Source organism: Procambarus clarkii, chromosome 43, assembly GCF_040958095.1.
Source record: "Procambarus clarkii isolate CNS0578487 chromosome 43, FALCON_Pclarkii_2.0, whole genome shotgun sequence".
NCBI lineage: Eukaryota > Metazoa > Arthropoda > Malacostraca > Decapoda > Cambaridae > Procambarus > Procambarus clarkii.
In genome coordinates, this window is record NC_091192.1 from 37,303,889 (window position 1) to 37,326,584 (window position 22,696).

A 22,696-nucleotide genomic window follows, 5' to 3' on the forward strand; every position below is an offset into this window, starting at 1 on the left:
ACCACGGGGACACCAAAGCCCCGAAATCAACTCAAGATAACCTGACCTCACATGGATCCTGCAGTCTCTCCGAGACACAAACCAGGGTATAAATACCCTGGTTATATGGGCAAAATCATTGGGAGGAGGAGGGGGGGGGGGGCACTGCACATTAAGAGAAAAACTTGTATAACACTTCTTCAACAGAAGGAATATTCTGGGATCCTCTCGGATGTAGGTTCGAACCCTCATCACAGGCCTTGCGGATTTGTTCATTTGATGTATCACAATATTGTGATTTCTGTGTGTAATAGAGCAGTGTGTTTTGCAATAAAGAACTGTTCAAAATGATGAATAAAATCATCAACTACTTGATATATTAGTCAAATAAAAATACAAAATGGCAGTGAGTTTATTTTATTTGAGAGTACAGTAATATATAAAGGAACACAACATATTTACAAAAGTTCCCGCTGCTCGGGAACAACAGAATTAGGCTCTTAGTGCGCTCCACATAATCCTCCTCAAATGTCTCTCTCTCTCAACATTTTCTATAATCTTGAACTTTGAAAACAACTTAAAAAGGTAATTTGTAAATGCTTTTCAGAAGTAAGAAAAAATACAAAAATATTAATTAGCTTAAAACTATAATGTGGAGAGATGATTACCCTCAAACACCGACCAATGCATATCCACGACAGGACTGCATCCCACCTCGCCAGCTGTCTACACAAGCCGCCCAAGTGTAGACACTAGCAACATGCTACGTGAACAGCCAAGACTTCTAGGTTTTAAGTCGTCATTTACAGACACAAATGCCTCATTGACCAACGGGTACTTTTACTGTGACATTTCAGGTCTTATGTCAACACATAACAGAAGCTGCAATACATGGCATGTAAAGTTTTGGAATATTTAGTGTGCAATGTCAAATCCTGACCTCAAAATTATTTTTACCTTGCTATACATGTTTTGAAAGATTTTTTTAATTTGTGGTCAATCTTAGTATTGATCACAATATATAACTGACACTTCATTGATAATAACTATCACCGTCATATTACGCCTGGAATGTCAAAATAAATTGTAAATTTTGTTAACCATTGTGTGTCAACTACATCCGTCTTTAACAATATGCTGTAACGAGTTCTTTTTTACAAAAAAAAAAAAAAAATCCTTCACCAACTAATATTATAAAAGTTGCAGCTTTACTTGTTATATGCCTAATACTTCAGTACCTGCTTTGTAACCCCCCCACACTGCTTGCAACACAGCGCCCATCTCCATTACGAAGCTTCCCAATTGCCCGTCTCCAGAGAGCGAAGCTTCCTCTCTGCTTCTTTAATGGCTGCAGAATAATCTGTGGATCCTTGCCCAGCTTCTTTATGATCATTCCTTCTCACCCGCCTCTCCAGCTCCTGCCTTTCCTTTAATACATTTTCTAGGATTTTGCTTGGCTGTGAACTCTTGCCTGGGCCTACCCCCTTCCTCCATCTTTCCCTCCGACCACTCTCCCCAAACTCTGTTTCACCTCGCGCTGCATCACTCTGTCCTCGTCTTGCCATTTCTACACGTCTTGTAATTTTCCCCCCAATGTCATGAACTGTGTTGTCTTCTTTATATTTCAATTGTTTATTGGGCTGTGGATTAACAAAATATGGCTCTGACCTCTCCATATCCATTCTGAAAAAAAGATAAATGTGATATTATTAGAAAAAACTAACATGCCACTAACAACAGTGTGCGCCAACAAACATATAGTTCCATCTCTGGTGTGGGCTACAACCCACACCAAAAAACATGTAAATGATCACAAAATTATATCCACATATATACAATTTTAGACATCTTTAGTGTAATTAACATATATATCAAAACTTCTGAAGGGTTATATTCAGTAACACTCGTCTTATGATGTATGCATATGATGCATGCCATGCATCATATGCATACATGTATGCATTATGGTAAGAATTTAGACCATTCTAAGAAATACTTTGTATAAAGCATTTTCCTGAAATGGAAAAGTATCTTTAATACTAAAAAATTAAAATTACATTTCCTCCCTAACAAAGTTTATATTGAAAAAGCTTGGAATACAATCCACTAGTGTGTGTTAATAATTAAGATAACACTGAAAAATGGTCTGTAAGTTATGAAGAGTAAGCTGTTATGAATCCATATATTTGATTCTAACATTTATCATGATAAACATGTATGTCCATTATTTCTTTCCTCAGTTATTTAAATGAAACATTGTATCCAGTTGTTATCCAGTATATATATGTTTGATTTAAATGTAGCATGCTGTAGTGTGCCTGTATTGAATATTTGGTTAATGCTATTGCATGTTCATTCCTGTGTGGGGAGACCATTGCATCTCATGGAGGCATGACCATATTTGGGATGCTTCAGTATGCGTGCAGTGTATCAAGCTAGCGTTACTGATTCACCCCTGTAATTATTCCTGTTTATTGATTATACTTAATTTCTTAATTACACCTTAGGGGTGTTATATGTATACAAGTTTAGTTATAATTATGTTAAAACAACAAATCCACAAGGGCAGTGACGAGGATTCGAACCTGAGTCCAGGAGCATCCCAGACACTGCCTTAATCGACTGAGCTACGACAGGGTAAAAGAGTTGAAACCGAAGTTCTACTGAACTACATGAAATCAGTTTCAAAGAGCCATATTTGGCAGAAAGAGTTTCAACTCTTTTACCCTGTCGTAGCTCAGTCGATTAAGGCAGTGTCTGGGATGCTCCTGGACGCAGGTTCGAATCCTCGTCACGGCCCTTGTGGATTTGTTCATTTGATGCATCACGTTAGTGTGATCTCTGTGTGTTATAATTATGTTATTAAGTATTACTCTGATAGCAGAGTATCTAGAGATTTCATGTGGTTTTTAGTTGGTAACTTGTAGACACCATGCCGTGCATGCTCCAGCAACGCCAGTCGCGTGGGTAGAGCTGGCTGGCGTGGACATGTTGTTGAGCTAAGTCACTGGTTCCTGTTTATTGTTTAGTAACATAGCTAATTGCCTGGTTAGACCATTATTTGCATACCCATCTATTCATTTAAGTTTTAAAATAGTGATCAGTGCTTATATAATGATATTGTGTTATTGTATTCTGGTGCATTAATATTTCTGGCTGCCTGTATTTCCATTTATATGTTTGTTATGTTCTTTGTTACCCTTACCTTAAGTATATTGCTTTGTTGAGTAAGCAGTTGAATTATTTACCCTAGACACTTTTAGTAGGCATAGACGTATTATTTATTTTTTGACAACTACAAAAGCGGAGGAACCATACCCAGAGGTCAAGGGACATAACATAAGCCAGAAGTGTGGATGTCACCTCACCTGACATCAGGAGTGTCGTGGACACGTGCAGTGTGCATGTTATGCATTTGCCCCACCAGGCGTACCCACTGCAATTTATAATACTGTTTCCTCTTTAATGCCGCATTCAGCTGTTCCACCAAACGTTCCTAAAGAAAGGAGGACCAGTAATAATATTGGTTAAATTTCATTAAGTTCTAAAAAATAAAACAGGCTGAAAACAGACTTTAAAGGCTTTACACTTATAAATAAACTCAAGCACTGACAAAACAAGCTCAAGAGCACCCATCATGATGTACACATGCACGAACAATATACAGTACTGTACAGTACTTAACAAAACATGTACTCAAAACTTATAAACTATAAGAAGATTCACAGGTCTAATAAAATTTAATCCAAGGTCTACAGTCAGTTGTTCAGCTCAGTGAGGAGATTGTAACACACAAGAAACAATTATGCTTGCATAATAAAATCACAATAATGTGATATATCAGAGAAAATATAGAAGCCATTAACCCACATCCTTGGACTAGTATGTGTGCCTGAGGAGCTCAGGAATGTGGGTTCAATCACATCGTATGGCTTCCCTTCCAGATTTTCTCAACAATTATGCTTGAAAATATCCAAGTGAAATTTTTGTAAATTACATTACGTGAAAATTTAAGAATTAATAACGGCAAATCAAATTAAAATGTTAATTATTGGTTAATAAAACCAGTGTTGAATGTAATGGAACACCATTTTCTGGGTGAGCCCCGCAGGCTCCCAGAAGCTATCCGAACTGATATAGTGCTATGTTATTTTGGAGTCATCAGTCACAGGAGTCCTTTGCCTACCGGGAACCACTTCCTGGTCCCCTCAGAGGCACAGGTAGCAATGGCCTATGAGCACTTAACATTTAAAGTACTGTAGAAGCTTGCTAATCCGAATCCCGCCAATCTGGAAAATGCCCTAATCCGGCAAAAATTGTGACCGGGTAAAGTTATATCCCTATCCGGACAGAATGTCCATAGAGGCCAGACTACCAGATGTTTGTCTGGATCAGTGTATACTGATAGAGAGTTTGAAGCTTAAAAATCTCTCCAAAACCAAGGGGTCGACTTGCCGCAGAATATATCGTGAACCTTTACCACCGAGAGATAAACAAGTGAAATGCCTGGCCCAACACTCATTGTACACCACCACCAGGAAAGGAGGGAGTCAGGCAAGCTGGGAGGCTTCAGGCAAGTAAGAAGGCTGGAGTGGGTGTGGGTGTCAGAAGTGGGTGTAGTAACCACACCAATCACATTACACACCACACCACCCACTCACCCACCAGGGTGGGTAGGGTGTGGGGGTGGGGGTGTTGGGGGTGGGGGTGTTGGGTGTAGAGAGGGGTGAACTGTGTGCTAGAAGTGACTGGCATTAAGCCTACTAGGGGTGAGAGTCGGGTCTCTCTCAGACCCTCTGGGTCGTGGCGCAGTTGTTTACTCCTTATTTTTCTTTTCTTTTTGCTGTGAAGAGCTATTTATGAATATTAAAAACCACACCATAATATTTGAAAAGTATTGGTTGGCTATTTATTCATTTAAATATTTACAAGAAAATAAAATAGGGTTAACACAATGCGCATATTATGGAGTCATCATACATCGTACAGCAAGTGAGCATGTTGTCATCACTTGTGACAAGGGTTAGGAGGGTGATGGGTGGGGGGAGGGAGAGTCACCCACCTCCTGCCTGTGTGTGGCCACATGCCTGACTACTCGCCCGCCCACCCAAATCTGCATGCCCACTCACCCATCTGAACCCCCAACCCACCCACCCACCTGCCTACCCACTAAACAAATCTGCCTGCCATCCACCCATCCATAACCTGCTTGCTTACCCATTCACCTGACCTGCCTGCCCACCCACCAAACCCATCTGCTTGCCATTACCTGAACCTGCCTGCCCACTCACCTGCCAACCACATCTGCCTGTCATCCACCCATCCAGCCCACCCACTCACCCTCCTGTCTGCCCACCCACTTGCCCTGCCCACCTACCAACCAGGCAGCTAACCACCCACCCAGCCCCACACACTAATTATAGTGTGTGGCAATTTAAATTATGTTGTTTGCGGTACCAAACATTTTTGGAAATGTTCACGTTTGAACTTCCACGGTGAAACGTCCTTTGATCCAGAAAATGGGCTCATCCGGCAAGGGGTCCTTCCCATGTAGTCTGAATTAGCGAACTTCTACAGTATGTTATAATTGCCATTAACCAGGGAAGGACCCAGAAAGGTAGGCGAATCAAAACAGATCACTGTCTGGTTAACCTGCGCAATCTACATCCCAAAGATCAAAATAACTCCCTAGAAAGAAACCAAACTAGGAAACCTTCATGCAACTAGCCCCTTCCCCCTGCTCATTAGTGCTACACCCCCCCCCCCCCTTGAGGAGGAAGGGGGAGCTGGCAGCCCATCAATCCAATTTTTGATTAATGAAAACTGCCAACCAGAGGGACGGAGGGTGTCTTGGAGCCTCCAGGACTCTCCCAGACAATGGCATTTTATTACATTCAACATTCAACTAATCGTTTTCTGAGGGAAAAAGGTTTTCCCAAGGTTTTCTGTTGGTTCCCTGAAGCTAACCACACAAAGATAAGGAAAAGAGGGACTTACCTGGGAGGCAGCGGCACTGCAGGTCTCAAGGAAAGGAAGAGACGGACATGCCACAACAGGAGCCTCCAGAGTCACACAAGGCCATGAAGGAACTGGGACGTTCACAAGATACCTGGTGGACAGGACCCTGTTCAATCTCCAAAACTCCCTGCGCCCGAATGTCAACCCAAGACACGTTGCCACGGACAACCACAAAAACAGCATACTTCCTAACATCATGGGCATGAGGGTAGACCACAGGCCGGCTATACTTAATGACACTGCGGACAACCTGAGACACGAGCCCTGAAACAGGGAAACTGGAGCAACCCAGATCACATACACCGACACAGAATTGGTGGCCTACAGGTAGCAACGTAAAGCCACCACCGGACACAGCACGTGATACACCCCCAGCCTAACCAACCAAGCGTCCACAACCAACAGATCCCTCCAGAAGCCCATCGTCTCGTTCTTCGCCAGAAAAGAAGACGGCTGCAAACGAACAAAACGACCACCATGGCCAAACAAAAACCCCTGGCACCAGAGAAGAGCATGATGCTCCCCCCCCCCTCCCCGCCCAACAACAGAGGCCAAGGCCAACAAAACAAAGCTTCCCAGAAACAATTACGAGCCGAAGGGGCCACCACAAACCGAGGTGATCACATCAGTCAAGAACTGGTTGGTGGCGGCCTGGCTCCACCCTGAGTGGAGCTAATGAGCAGGATGGGAGGATGGGTTAGTTGAATGAAGTTTTGCTTGTTTGTTTTCTTTGTAGGGGAGATTTTTAATATTTTGAGGGCATGGGTCACATTTTGCAACCAGGCAGTAGTCTGTTTTGATTCACCTATCATTACGAGTGCTTCCCTGGTCGATGGCAAGATGACAAACTATACATGTAAAGTGTTTATGAGCCATTGCCCATAAATGTCTTTTAGTGCAAAATTTCTAGGGGAATATTTTGCAAATGATACTACTAGGAGTATCCTACAGAATCACATCTGAAATGTTTGGCAATTGCTATGCTTACTAATTGTTTTAGTAAAACTCACCATTAATCATCCTCCCCTTCCAACCTCCTCCTGATGTGTTAATATGGTGTCTGAAACTCTGCCACCAGTAGACTACATGATCCAGTAGCAACAGGGAGCTTCCTAGCACCATCACACAAGCCCACATGTCTCAAATCAACACGCAAAGCCGCTCTCCAGACATAACAGAAACCACAACATACATAAAAGATAAAACCTTAAGGTATCCCAAACTGAATCACTTGCCTTGTCTTCCTTCAGAGACTTAATCTCCTGCATTTTCACTTGATTCCCAAGTTGTGTAGCTTCTGCAGCTTCAGTAGCGGCCCTGCTGGCCGCCTCCAACTCCCGCACCTGCGGCCAACAAACGACACCATTACAATCATACTAACACGTTCCATAACATACATGCCAAGTTTCAGGGGAATAATTATTAATACTACTCTTTTCAGGAATTAATTTTCTTGTGAACAGAGCCATAAAAAGGGAACAAAATTATTAGACATGTCAAACCTGTCTCTGCAGTTGTTTTCTCCTACTCTTTTCATTTTGCAGCTGTACTTGCAGTTCATCCGCCTCCTCCATTTTACGTTTTCTTTGTCTCTTGTCAACTTTAACTGATGCACTCTCTCTTTGCTTCAACTCACGCTTCTGCCTTTTAACCTCTTGTTGTAGTGATCTTACCTGTAATATAATTATTATACTGTACTTCACAATATTAATACAGGTACTCCAAAACAGACATTATATATATACAATGGTACCTCGAATAACGAATTTAATCCATTCCGGCGCCGTGTTTGTCATGTGAAACGGACGTCATACAGAAGGAATGTCCCCATTTAACCACTGTGATGCGCTGTGTTTATTGTGAAATTCCCCCAGTATGCATGACATCAAATATTCCCAAAAAATATGTTTCTTTGTAAAATGATAAATTCCCCTCCCTGTACATGTCTATGTAAAAAAATTACCAAATTCCACTTACTTTGACTGTGAGGGCGTGGACAAGGTGCGCTGTGATATCATCAGGGGCTGGTCGCCCGTGTGTGAAGCTCCCAGACACGGTCGCGCAGGCCATTCAAGCACCGCGTGTTGCCACAAAAATAATTTTCAAATATTTGTTCTATGTATTTCCAATGCGGTTTTATTTCTTTTATCGTATATGATGCATATTTGTGACCTTTACAATATGTACACAGTAGAATGTTCATAATTTTCCATGAAACAGTGATACATGTGTCAGTAATGTGTCCACAATAAATGTTTAGTGTCACAATATTACGTGGTAATAATTCACTAAAATTACAATATGTACAGTTTCACATACTATTTACACAGTAACACACTGTATTACACACTCAGTACTTTGGAGGTGCGTAATAGTCAACGAAGTAGTCCATGGTACACAGCACGACTTTGCTCTCCTTGCACCAGCTACAGATAGATTTTCGCTTGCTGTTTCATTATTCTGTGTGCTTGCAAATAACGCACTCGTGTGCACCCTTGGCTTTAGTACTTGTAGGTGGTATGTAGCCAAGCTTGTAAAGCATAAGGTTGTATTGAAACGATTATAGGAAAAGCTCATATTGTAAGGTAGTCTTGAAAAAGATCGCATTGTAAGGTCACATACAGGAAGAGATTCAGCTAGCCTCAAAGAGTGTCTGTCAGTCAGGAAGAGATTCAGGTATTCTTGAAAATATCTATGGAAAACACCACCATGGAAGCCGCTAACTCTGTTCATCTATGCTACTTGTATCAGATGCATCATCACTGAACGCAGAAAATGATTCATCTATGTATCATCTATATAAATTGGAGATGGCAAGGGTGGCGCTCAGAGCTACAACTGGATACGCTTGCTGTATCATCCTCATAGGTGCTGTATCACTGGCATCCGACCGTTGTGTTAAGCCCTTATTGCGCCTAGCTTCACCAATGTTATGACTCTTATGTTCTTCAAACAATAAGGTCTGAATTTCACCGACTGAGCGCAATCTTTCATCACCGTGTCGGACAGGTGTTTGAGAGCCAGAGGCACGTGTGCCACAAATGGTTGCTCACGCAGTACTAACCCAACCAGCAGCCCTTGTCTTTCATATTTGTTATAGCAAAAAGTACGTTCAGTGTTTGTCAGGTAGGCTGCTCCATTATGACAATCTTTCTTTGTTTCAAATGTGTTCCATTTGTTTTGTATTTGTCATTTACGTCTCAATAATGGAGCAGCCTACCCGACAAACACTGAACGAACCTTTATGGCATTTGTCCATTTTTCAAATTGTTTCAACTGTTATTTTGTTTTTTATTTATTTAAGAAACATGGAGCAGCCTACCTGCCAACCACCGAACGAACCTTTTGCTATAAGACAAATGAAAAATAAATATTGAACACATTTGAAGAAAGGAAAATGTCATAATGGTTTATTCAGTGTATGTAAGGTAGGCTTCTCCATTATTGAGACGTAAATGACAAATACAAAACAAATGGAACACATTTGAAACAAAAAAAAGATTGTTATAATGGAGCAGTCTACCTGCCGAACACCGAACAAATCTTTTTGACATTTGTTGTATTTCAGAAATTTAATTTTTTTTTCTACAAAAACGTCAATGTTTTGCAACATCTCAGCAGTCACCCCTTTATATCCCTGCATCATTAGCATCTTTAAACAAGAACAACATAATTTATGTGCATCGTCGGAGGCGTCCAAGAATGTGCAAGATGCAGGGTGACCCCACCATGTGGTGTTGACGTTACTCAAACAAGCTTTCGCCATGCAGGACGATTTGTCGCCAATCAGGCCGTTCATTACCCAAAATGTTCCCCTTTTGGGGCGATCGTTATGTGAGGTACCACTGTACTCCATCGTGTCACATGACGCGATGCACAATTTATTGCAAGTTACTCAACCCTTCATATGACATGCTGCGCAGTTTAAGGGTTAATCAAACATTTGTATGTTCCACTGAACATTTAGTACAAAATTCAATTTGTTCGGATCATCCGGGAATTCAATAGAGTGAGGTTCGTTAGAGTGAGGATGCACTGTATACTAAGTAAACTAACATAGTAATGTACCTCAATGCTAGTAGTGAGTGCCCAGGATTATCAACAGTAACAAATTCCTCACCTTCCCTCATATAGCATTATAACCAGTAATATATTCCTTACCTTCTCCTACAGAGCATTATAACCAGTAATATATTCATTACCTTCTCTTACAGAGCATTATAACCAGTAATATATTCCTTACCTTCTCCTACAGAGCATTATAACCAGTAATATATTCATTACCTTCTCCTACAGAGCATTATAACCAGTAATATATTCATGACCTTCTCCTACAGAGCATTATAACCAGTAATATATTCATGACCTTCTCCTACAGAGCATTATGACCAGTAATATATTCATGACCTTCTGCAGAGCATTATAACCAGCAACATATTCCTCACCTTCTCTTCCCTCAATGCAACATTTTTCTCCTTAATGCCAACATTCAGTAAAGCAGATGTGAGGGTTTTGTGTAGTGTGTCGCACTGGTCGAGGCGACTCTGTAGTTGTGTCTCCACACTGCTGATCCTCTCCTGCCACTCCGATGCTAAATGGTTCTGCAACTCAGCCTCACGAGCACTCCACTGCAATTATGTCAAAAATTGTCAATTTATTTTGTTTTTACCGATTTGTTTTGGCAGAGCTAGGAGTCTTGTTTCACACAAAGAAAACAAATACATGTCCAAGGCACTCTTTACAATATTCCCACTGCACAACACCATGCCCCAAACCACACAAACTACTCAGTCCATACCTCCAGCAACCCCCTCATTACACACATCAACCAAACACCCACTACACATGACCAAGATGAGAAACAAATACAGTAATGTCATTGATGGCCAGGACTCTTGCTAATGATGGATGTGTTAGTATGTCTATATTTCCTATCATTATTCTGTTTCCCTGAGTCATGAGTCATGAGGTGGAGAATGCATCAGGTGTATAGTGAAAATAAATTGTCATATTCAGAAACATAGTGTATTTACTCCATCCTTCCACACCAGCCTATCCTCTCGAGATGCTACGTCACAAAAAATTACTGTATGCACTAAATTGCCGAACCTTACGTTAACCTAACCTAACCGATAGGCCCACTAATAGAAAACTTAACAGGTCATCAATTATTGTGAGCCTTTATGATTTATATTATGCACATCATATTGTGCCATTAGGAATTTTGATGTCAATATAATGTATTATTTAAGAGAGCAGATTGTCCACACAACCTTGTCCCTATACCATATTCTTGCACACTATTCATATTCAACACCACTATATAACACATTCACTATTTCTTCCTACTGCCCTCCCCTGCCCTCAAATTCACTTGAACACACACACTTCAGCAGCCTACCACCATGTATTTGTTTAACATCCACTACTCAGGTACGGAAAAAATGAGGATCTGAAACATAATACAAGATACAAAACACAATCGAATCTTCCCATAGTAGAAAAACAACATGTCAAAGATTTGGGAATAATGATGTCCGACGATCTAACGTTTAGGGAGCATAACCAAGCAAATATTGCGTCAGCCAGAAAAATGATCGGATGGATTACGAGAACTTTCAAATCCAGGGATCCCATCACAATGGTTGTACTCTTCAAGTCACTTGTGTTGTCCCGTCTTGAGTACTGCTCAGTACTCACTTCCCCCTTCAGAGCAGGAGAGATTGCTGAAATAGAGGGAATACAGAGAACATATACGGCACGCATAGACGACATAAAACACCTAAATTATTGGGATCGTCTCAAAGCTCTCCAAATGTACTCTAGAAAGGAGACGAGAGAGATATCAAATAATATACACATGGAAAATACTGGAGGGCCAGGTCCCAAATCTACACAGTAAAATAACAACGTACTGGAGTGAACAATATGGAAGAAAATGCAAGATTGAACCAGTGAAGAGCAGAGGTGCCATAGGCACAATCAGAGAGCACTGTATAAACATCAGAGGTCCGCGGTTGTTCAACGTCCTCCCAACGACTATAAGAAATATTGCCAGAACAACCGTGGACATCTTCAAGAGAAAACTGGACTGTTTTCTAAGAGAAGTTCCGGATCAGCCGGGCTGTGGTGGGTATGTGGGCCTGCGGGCCGCTCCAAGCAACAGCCTGGTGGACCAAACTCTCACAAGTCAAGCCTGGCCTCGGGCCGGGCTTGGGGAGTAGAAGAACTCCCAGAACCCCATCAAGCAGGTAACTCCATATCTTTGACATTTTCATTCTTTACTGTATAATATATAATCTTCCTATACTACACATGCTTTTCACATTATCCATTTATACCACCATTTCTTGATTTCTAATGTTTATATCACGTCGTCGTCTTGCATCCGAACGTAACGGATTCATATACATTTTCTATGTATAGGAATATACATTTGTTCCATCTATACCAGTTTGTGAAAGGTTACTTTCATGCACAAAATAAAAAATCACATTTGATCCTTCCATGCTGCTAGAGTGTAAAAACAATTTTTTTTCCTACTGGTTGTTTAATCAAGAAATATGGAAAGAATGAAAAAATGGAGTTATTGTTGTCAGAGTATTAATACGGGATTGTGCATGTGTGCGCTTGCACTATTATGTAAAATGAAACACTAATCTCTAGTGTATACTCTACAGTATATTTTAAGTTAACCCTTTAACTGCGCAACGCGCCTGCAGGCCTACGTCTGGGGTGCGCTATGTGCCTCCGGGTATTTGTATTTTTCACATTCCATTCATAACTCCTGCGGCTACATGGGGTTCACACCAGCTTCCTCAGGGCTCTTGTAAACAGACGCCATCTTTAAAAAAAATCGTGGTTCACATTCCTGGGTGTGAGAGCCTCAGTAGTGAGTGAGCAACCATGGCCGGCGCACGCAGCATGAGCTCACAGCACTGCTGTTCAGCTTGTGACCATAGCATCGCCTAATAATGTCAAAATATATATATAACTTGTATTATTTAGCCATGATAATATTACAGAAGAGCCTGAGTGTGATAATGACTGTGTACAATGTTCAAATATTAGTGATTCAATACTGTTCATGATGTTCACAGCGCTAGCCACAGCACCACAGCATTATTTTGTCCATCTAGGAATCTTTAAACAACTTCTTAGGTTCCTTTACAAAATAAACTTGTGGTCAATTATGTATTTACAGAATTTAGTGCCAGTATTGTGATAACAGCAGGATTGTGGTGATAACAAGCACTGTGCGTAGTATTGTGGGAGGAGTAATTGTGGTGAGGGAGCAAGGGAGAGAATCGAGGTAGCCTCACTGTGTGGCAGCCACTCTTGTTTTGCTCATCATACTACCTTAGTGGTTTGCTATGATGAACACATTTGTACATGGGTATATACAATGTGTGTATATAGTGTAGTAACAGCAACAGGAGTATGTTGGGAGGAGCTATTTTGGTGAGGGAGGTGACATAATCGTAGCGTCGTCTGCTGGCTGCTGTGTGATTTCTCATCAGTGTATGGTGGCCACTGTAAAGTTTGGACACAATACTGGCTTACTTGCATAGTTCAAGTGAATAAAACGTGTAGATAGGTATACATAACATGTGTAAATAGTGTAATACAAACAATAACAGTATGGTGGAAGGAGCAATGTTGGTGAGTAAGATGTTGGAGGAGTGAGGGTGTGGCAGCTGACACTCAAAGAGTTCTGAGTGTGTTCATAGTGAATGTATATAGTGTGTGATAGTGTATAGTGTGTAAATACTGTGTAAATACTGTATATATACATAAATTAGCATAATACAATGGAAATATGTGCCGGATATATGTACACATGTGTCATGCATGTAACACAGTGTCTTCGGACAGTACGGATGTTCTACTGCCATAATATAGTGTACGTGTTCATTACACATAGGATTGGCACGTAAAAGCATATAAAATGTATTTGGAACTGTGTGTAGAAAATGAACAAAAATATATTCGCGGCAACTCGCGCATCCTGCCCCGAGCGCCCTACCGGCCTCGGCGTCGTATGCCACGGACGACCCAGGAATGATGACGTCACGCACGAACTTACAGACCCCATAGCAGCTAAAGTACTTACAATTTCAACCTTCTGTTACTATACCCTTACTCAGGAAAGGGTTTTTGACACTTTAGAAACAGAAGAATTTTTTTCCAGAGATTTTATTTCCTGCACACTGAGGGGGGGGGGGGGGTCATATTTGGAGGCCGTGCAGTTAAGGGGTTAAATATATTTTAATACTAGTAATAGGAGTTGCTATACTATTTTATTACTAATTTTTATGCAACTAACAACACGTTACATTTTGAAAAAGTTTACATACTTTTTTAAACGTTGTCAATCGCCATTACATTCATATCACAGAAAACATTTTTTTAGATACCTTATTTGAGCTTCTATTGCTGGAATAGCTAACCCTATATTACCCGACTCCTCTATCTTAAAAAGCTAATATTATATACCAAGCAGCTTAACATTGAAGTTTAGGAAAGAACCTATGAAGGATAAAAAGCCATACTGGAATTTGTGATACAACTGTGATACATTACACAAACAATACTACAAGCATCGTGTTTCACAGCTATCAAAGAAAAAATAAATTACTGTACTAAAAAACACAAACTAACCTGTTCCCAAAATATGTGTTGTTGATCTTCTTTCCAAGTCTCAACCTCCATGGCTGCATCATACATGAGACTCTTGCGTTGGTGCTGCCACCGTGAGAGCAAGTCTCTTTGTCCGTGCCTCTGCTTTTTTACCTTGTACTTTTTGTTTTTCCCATCTTCCACATAGTAGCCGCTGGACCCGTCATTTTGGTTGGACCAGGGTATCCTGTGCTCCTTTTCATATTCGCTCGCATCGTCACTTGAGGATGCCGAGGAGAGATAGTCCATCATGATCAATGCTCTTCCAGTGCCGAAGTTCTCCTTTATCATTGGTGGATAATATTGAGTGTTACTTTCATTCTCAAGTGAGACAGAGAGTTGGATGATAACTCCTAGCACTGGTTCCTTGGCTGGAGACCAAAGTAAAGGATTTAACATGACCGGCAATAGGGGAAAACTCCCCTCGACCGTGATTGGCGTTTCAGGTGTGAGACAATCTCCTGCGCTTTCAAATGAGCTTAGATTTATGTTGCTAGTTGCCAGGCAGACATCGCCAATGAGGAGATGGATGGGAAACTCTGGATGCTGCTGAAAGTATGAGGACACATTCAGCGACGTGGAACGCACTTTGCCTGCTGCTCTCTCTGCTAGAAAGTCAGGGTTTGTGAGGTCTTTTATTGAGTCGGTGTAGACAATGTGGCCCAGCAAGGAGTAACAGAAACGCAGCGTGTCCGACTCGGCCACTTTGAGGTCTTTGGGAAGGACCTGTAGAAGCAAAATCTAGAATGAATGTTCACAGAACAGCAAATACTTCAAACATTATGCATTACATTAATTATTAAATGTAACAAAATGACTGGCAAGTCAGTAAATAGAATTACTATGAAACATACAAAACCATAAAAGATACACAAGACATAGTTAATAATGCTACTACTTGGAAAGTTACTTATAAATACATTTTACTTCCCCTGTTACCAAGACCAGCCTGTGCTACAGAAAGTGAACTAATTCATTTTGTACATTTTTTGCATAGCTATTTTTTATAGGCACATAAAAAAACTATTTTTTTATACATCATTTGTGTTTCGATATCCAATTAGTTTTTAGTGTATCACTTCCTATAAGAAAATTCAGGAAACCTGACAATAGCACAAACAGTGCAAATTTGAGGAAATATGGATCATCTGAAATTATTTAACCCGGATTTTGGACGTGTGTCTGTAAACAAATCCCCCTATAATTCCCATCCTCTTCCCCCCATTCCACTCTTTTCCTTATAGTATACTGGTTCCACAGTTACCTTTGTCCAATCATCAAGTACCTCACCCTCCTGACTTTTGTTAAGATATTTCTTTGCATTATCTCATCCCAATATGTGAACATATTTGCAGTTGTTCTATGTATACCATAAGCCTTTCCCTTCTAATACCCGTTCGCAGCCTATCTAATTTCAAGCCTGTGCATCATCTTGTGTTCCACTGGTTCTTCCACCATCTCCATTCACTCCAAACATGTTACCATTTCCTATTATTTGTTATTTATAACAATACACTTAAAATATTCGTGGCATCCATTAGTAACGTGATGCACACCTCGTCACCATAGCACTCCCTATATCTTTTCTCTCTATTTAAAAATAATGCATTATTTCTTAACCCTTACACTGCTCCACTCACCAAGTGCTATTCCCCCAACCCCCATCTCATTTGTTAACAGCTTTAAACATGCTCACTTCGATGTAGTACTCTTTTTAACCCTTATGCTACTACAGCCTTAACCCTTAAACTGTGCCTGGCATACATATATGACTGGACCTGATGGTACCACCAGTCCAATTTCTCAAACCTGCTCAAACGCTTTCCATTTTTTTTTTTTTTTTTTTTTTTTTGCATAATCTACTAGCAAATCCTGCAACTTTGTCTAAATGATCACAAATATAACTTGAAAAATAAGAAAATAAAAAATAATTATAAAACTGAATATTGAAAACTTCAGATTTTCAAATCAGCTACAAAAATATAAAATATCACCAATGTTTATTTGGTGTTATTATTATGCTCTCAGAATAGCATATCTTCTTTTTCATAGATTTAGAATACAGGTTTTAAGTTTAGTTACTGTATAAAAAACCCAGCATTGAATGTAATGAAATGCCATTTTCTTCGTGAGTCCCGGAGGCTCCCCAAAGCTATCCAGGCTGATAATATTATCCCTAACTTTGGCATCAGTCGATGTAGGTAGAGTCCTAGGCCTACCGGGGACCACAAGCCAGAACCTGGCCCCCCTCAGAGAAGCACGAGGAGCAATGGCGTATAGAATGCCCATGTGATTTTGAAGCATTCTATATCTGCCATTGACCGGGGCAGGCACCCAAAAAGGTAAGGGCCCCAAAACAAATCCCTATTCTGGTTAAAAAGACAAAATTAGACTAACGAGTGGACAAAACTCCCCAAATAAAAACGAGCAAACGAGCATGACATCATATGAGCTGTGCCGCATGTCTGTGCAGCTCCCCCCCTCCCCGGGAGGGGGAATCTTGAGGTTATCGTGAGATGATTTTGGGGCTTAGCGTCCCCATGGCCCGGTCCTCGACCAGGCCTCCTTTTTGTTACACACCCCCAGGAAGCAGTCCGTAGCAGTTGTGTAACTCCCAGGTACCTATTTACTGCTAGGTAACAGGGGGCAGCAGGGTGAAAAACATTTTGCCCATTTGTCTCCGCCTCCAATGGGAATCGAACCCGGAACCACAGGACTACGAATCCGAAGCGCTGTCCACCCAGCTGTGAGGCGCCCCAAGGGGGGAGCCCCAGACCCTCCGCACCGGCGATCCACCCTGCAGTTCTGAGGCTGGATGTCAAAACACGCAAAAACCGCCAACTGGAGGGAGGGTTGCCGGGGAGCCTCAAGACTCACCCAGAAAATGGCGTTTCATTATATTCAACACTGGTTTTCTGGAGGGAGCCCCATTGGCATATAGACAAAGACAAAAAGGAAAGAAAGGGGACTTACCCAGGAGGCGGTCAGTGCTCACATCTCAACTGTGACCAAAAGGGCAGGAACCCCTGCGCCGGAGGAGAGAATGAAGCTCCCCAACCCGACCCCCAGAGTCCAATGCCAACAGGAAAAAAAAAAAGAGCCTTAGAAAAACAATCCTGAACCGAAGGGGCCACAACAAACTGAGGAGAAGAGCGATAGGAGAGCACTCTATCCAAAGACTAGGACGGCTCAGGCGGCGCATGAGCAGGCCAGAGGTGAAACAACGCACGAAACAGCTTGTGAAACGGTGCACCGTTTCACATCTATACCAAAAGCAAGCTGAAGCGGCTCTGCCAGCGCCGCACGATACGAGGCAACAGTATTTGACATAAGATGACGGTCCTGGAACAACCACGAGAGAAAGGACAACATCACCCGAACCAAAAGCGAAGTACAGTACAACGATGAAGAGTCAAAAAGAAACGGAAGGACCACCAGGAAACTTCATACTGCCACCAAGACGAAGCCAGCAGGTGGGACACCATCAACGAACCCAAACCCCTAGCAGAAGCAAGCTAGTCACCACAACCCGGGTAAGGCATGTGAAAACGTGAGGTGCCAGATTCAAGTTGAATGGAAGGCAACGAAAGCGGTATGCCTGATGCCCCATGACAAAACCAAGCCAGTACCTGACCTCGGATGAATCGGGATGTGCCAATACGCATCCCGGAGGTCCAGACACACCATCCAAGCATCTGGCTCCAAAAGAAGCCAGACCTGGGGCAGAGTGGTCATCTGAAAGGAAGGGCAAAAGACCCAAGGGTTCAGACGTGACAAGTCCAGAATGAACCTCAGATCTACACAGTTATGTTTCGGAACTGGAAATGGGCAGGAAACCCACTTGAGGGGCAAGGTCGTTTTGACCATGCACGAGTGCATCCACGCCAAGATGACCTGACAGAGCGCAGGAGAAGAGGCCTGCCCCGCAAACCCGGACACCCCCTCCCCTCCCCGAAGGAGGAGCCACCCATAGCCACTGCAGGCCGGAGGAAACGACCCGAAATGCCCACAAAATAGTGGGACCAGGCGCGAGCAAAAAGAGTTAGCCCCCCCCCCCCATCGCCCCGTCAACAGGGCGAACCAAGAAAGGGCCGACACTCCTTACAAGAACCCAAATGATGATGTGTTGCTCCCCTAACAGCAACAATACTACCCCCTACCCAAGGTCAAACAGCAGAAATGAAAACCCCAGCTGACCCCAAGGACGAGAAATCACCGAGCAGCAAAAGATCCTTACGGAGGTAGTTCCCGGACGATTTGTGGAAGGCAACTCCTAGCCGCAAGAGCAGTACAGTACTTAAAGGGTACCCAGGGAAGGCGCATGCAGCCGCAGTACTCTCAGAATTATTCCTGGCTCGCACACCACTACACAGCAGAACAACACCGCAAAGGTACAACACTGCTCAGAGACAGGAGCCAGAGTCGAACGATTGCCACACTACACATCAGCCTCAGAACTGGGGTTAGATGGCTGGTGCGAGGGGTTCTGGGACTTCCCCTTCCCCCTCCTTGGGAGGAGGGAGCTGCACAGATAGCAGCACAATGGCAGTTGTGATATCATGCTTGTTTGCTTGTTTTCAGATTGAGGAGTTCTACTTGATAGTTCGGTTTCCGGTAGCTCTTAACCAGGTGTAGTTTGTTTTGAGATGCCTATCTTTCTGATGCCTAACCTGGTAGATGGCAGACATAGAATGCTTCTATGACCAATTATAGAATGGTCTGATGAGTCATTATATTAAATGTAGGTCTCCATTTTTACTTGGGGGGGGGGGGTTGCCTAGGGTCTGATGGGTCATTATAGTAGATGTAGGCTTATTTTTTTTCCTCGGAGTTAGGTTGCCTGGGATCTGATGGGTCAAATGAAGAAACAAAACGAATTGGCCTCTCTCCATATACAGTAGTTCATTCAAACAAGGATACACTGTACAGTGGAACCTTGAGTAACGAACATCCCTCTTTACAAATTTTTCAGGTTACGAGCTCAATTTCTTTATAAAATTTGAATCTGTTTATGGACTTTACCAGTGTCTCCCGCCATAGTGATGATCACGTTTGAATATTGTATTTAGGAGGACAACAGGAAGGATGGTGAGGGGGACTGGATAGATGGATGGTGAGGGGGACTGGATGGATGGATGGATGGTGAGGGGGACTAGATAGATGGATGGATGGTGAGGGGGACTGGATGGATGGTGAGGGGGACTGGATGGATGGATGGATGGTGAGGGGGACTGGATGGATGGTGAGGGGGACTGGATAGATGGATGGATGGTGAGGGGGACTGGATAGATGAATGGATGGTGAGGGGGACTGGATGGATGGTGAGGGGGACTGGCTAGATGGATGGATGGTGAGGGGGACTAACTAGATGGATGGATGGATGGTGAGGGGGACTGGATGGATGGATGGATGGTGAGGGGGACTGGATGGATGGATGGTGAGGGGGATTGGATGGATGGATGGTGAGGGGGACTGGATGGATGGTGAGGGGGGCTGGATGGATGGTGAGGGGGACTGGATGGATGGTGAGGGGGACTGGACAGATGGTGAGGGGGACTGGACGAATGGTGAGGGGGACTGGACGGATGGTGGGGTAATTGGATGGATAGATGAATGGATGGTGGGGGAACTGGATGGAAGAGGCCTGACAGCTGAGTGGACAGCGCTTCGGATTTGTAGTCCTGAGGTTCCGGATTCGATTCCCGGTGGAGGCGGAAACAAATGGGCAGAGTTTCTTTCACCCTGATTGTAAGAGAATGGTCTCTCAAGATTTTCCCACAGCTGACTTGAATGGCTCATTGCAGTGCACAGTGCACCGATTGTGTGCACAAGCCCTATTTCTGTTAACCCTGGATAATAAACTGGCATGTTGGGTATCTCCAGAATGCCCACTTAACCAGGAATACGTTTATAATACGGAGGCTGCCATATGTCCAGGCAGGAAGTAGATACAGGGAAGTTAAGCATACTTGCCACAAAGGGTCAGTGAGTTTGGCTGGTGCCAGCGTGAGAGACAGAAGGGAGACGCCAGCGAGGCGACCGTCTGACCTCTGGGGGTCAACCAGCGCGATGGAGAATAACAGCTATGATATGGTCGTGACGTGTTCATGACGTCACCTCTGCTACTGATCAGGGAATGGTCATTATGATTGGTCCCCGCTCATTTGCTGCAATGTTATTGGTCAAATTGTAACTCTTGTGTGTGTCCGACGAGATGCCTGGAGCCGCTGGCAAAAGCATTCTCATGAGGGAGCCCTTACACAGAGGACGTGTCCTGTTCTGTCTATCGGCCAATAGACTGAACACCGTCCATTCATCACCGTCAAGTTAAACTCAGCGTCTTTTCGATATACCAACGTTCGCCCGGAATCGCGACAATGATATATTGTTTAGAAGCCTAGTGGAAAAATCACCAGAGCAAAACAGACTGGTATCAGGTAACCCCTAGTGACAAGTGGAGATCGTCTGTGAGTGACCTGGAGTGAACTAAGGAGTGCCGCTGCCTAAGTAACCTGTGTGTGACTTTACCACAAGTGTACCCTGCATGGTACCACATAACCTGCAGTAGCCAGCCGTCACTCGGTTCAGAGCGTATAGCTATTACCTCTGTAGCTCGTGTAGCCTCGAGCCGCCCACCACCGCCCTCACTGTACCACGTGACGTCACCACCCTTACTCACTGCCAGTGCCAGTGTGTGTGCGTGTGTCAGTTATACATACAGCGCGTCCTCCTGCGAGTACCCCCTGTACGGTTTGTGGAAAAACCTGTCGTCAATGTTCTCACTTCAGAACGAGGAAACCAGCTATCAGGCCAGCCACCTACGAGTTCTTGCATAAATGTGCCTGAGTGAGTGAGTGAATAAGAGAGGTACCCTATCTGTAAGTACAAGATCTTGTCATTGTTTTATTGTGTCTGTGTTGATCGGAGGTATCAACCACAGTTCTCACCTACTCATACAATACATTTAGTATTGTGTGACATTATTATTGTGCATGTTATTGCCTGTCCCATTGACAGTGTATTTTTGAGTTATTGCATATCATCATTACCCGAGTATCCGGTTGGAACTCTTGTGACCCCTTTGTATACCGGCAGTTAGGTTGCCGTGTTAAAGACTGGCTGTCAACTGTGTTAAGTTAGGTGTTTTCCCACGAGTGGATCTGAATTGTTTAGCCAGACGTCAAGAGTCTCGCTAATACAACCACAGCCTTTCTGACGCCAATCTAAAGTAAATAAAGCACCCTTTGTATTAGTGGTTAAGTTAGTAAATAAACTACTGTTAATCTTTATGTGGTGTTTCCGTGGAACCACTTCTGAATACTGCCAATTAATTACTCAAGCCTTCAGCTCTAGGTGTCTTCAACACCGAGTTGCCTATATTCACTAATCTATAAATGTGATGAGGACCCTAGGAGTCCCTTAAAGTGTTAAATCATTGAGGAGATTCCAACGATCAACGTGGACCAGGACCAGGTGAGGCTAGTCTGAGAAGAGACCCTCAAGGACTAACTCAACCTTGCTCCCAGGCCCTGTACGGTTGTTCTCGTATTTTCTATTCTGCTAATTCCAAAAGTTTCGTGAAGCGTCTGCCACATGTACATTGGCGACGTACGCATTGCAGTCGTGAAAGCAAAAAAGAAAATCCCCACACTGATGTCCCTCTTACCTAGCAGTAAATAGGTACCTGGGAGTTAAGACAGCTGATGACCAGACCACACACTAGAATGTGAAGGGACGACGACGTTTTGGTCCAGGACGGACCGAAACGTCGTCGTCCCTTTACATTCTAGTGTGTAGTCTGGTCATCATACTTTAGCCACGTTATTGTGACTCATCGCCTGCTTAAGACAGCTGCTACGGGCTGCTTCCTGGGGGATGTGTAACAAAAAGGAGGCCTGGTCGAGGACCGGGCCGCAGGGATGCCAAGACCCGAAATCATCTCAAGATAACCTCAAGATAAGAATTGCACTTAAAAATATTTATTCAAAATACAATTGAGACCATTAAGTTAAGTTTGAGA

At 43.0% G+C, this 22,696-nt stretch overlaps 1 protein-coding gene across 1 annotated transcript in view; it reads right to left on the reverse strand.

Moving 5' to 3' along the window:
• Positions 1–380: 380 nt before the first annotated feature.
• LOC123755795 (centrosomal protein of 120 kDa) overlaps positions 381–22,696 on the reverse strand; it is a 46,468-nt gene continuing 24,152 nt past the window's right edge. The window contains exons 6-11 of the mRNA XM_045738607.2: positions 14,659–15,402; positions 10,443–10,625; positions 7,500–7,670; positions 7,233–7,340; positions 3,348–3,475; positions 381–1,662 (exon numbers count right to left, since the gene is read on the reverse strand). Of these exons, the coding sequence (XP_045594563.2) occupies positions 1,266–1,662; positions 3,348–3,475; positions 7,233–7,340; positions 7,500–7,670; positions 10,443–10,625; positions 14,659–15,402 (1,731 nt within the window). The 3' untranslated portion in view covers positions 381–1,265. The remainder of the gene's footprint in view (positions 1,663–3,347; positions 3,476–7,232; positions 7,341–7,499; positions 7,671–10,442; positions 10,626–14,658; positions 15,403–22,696) is intronic.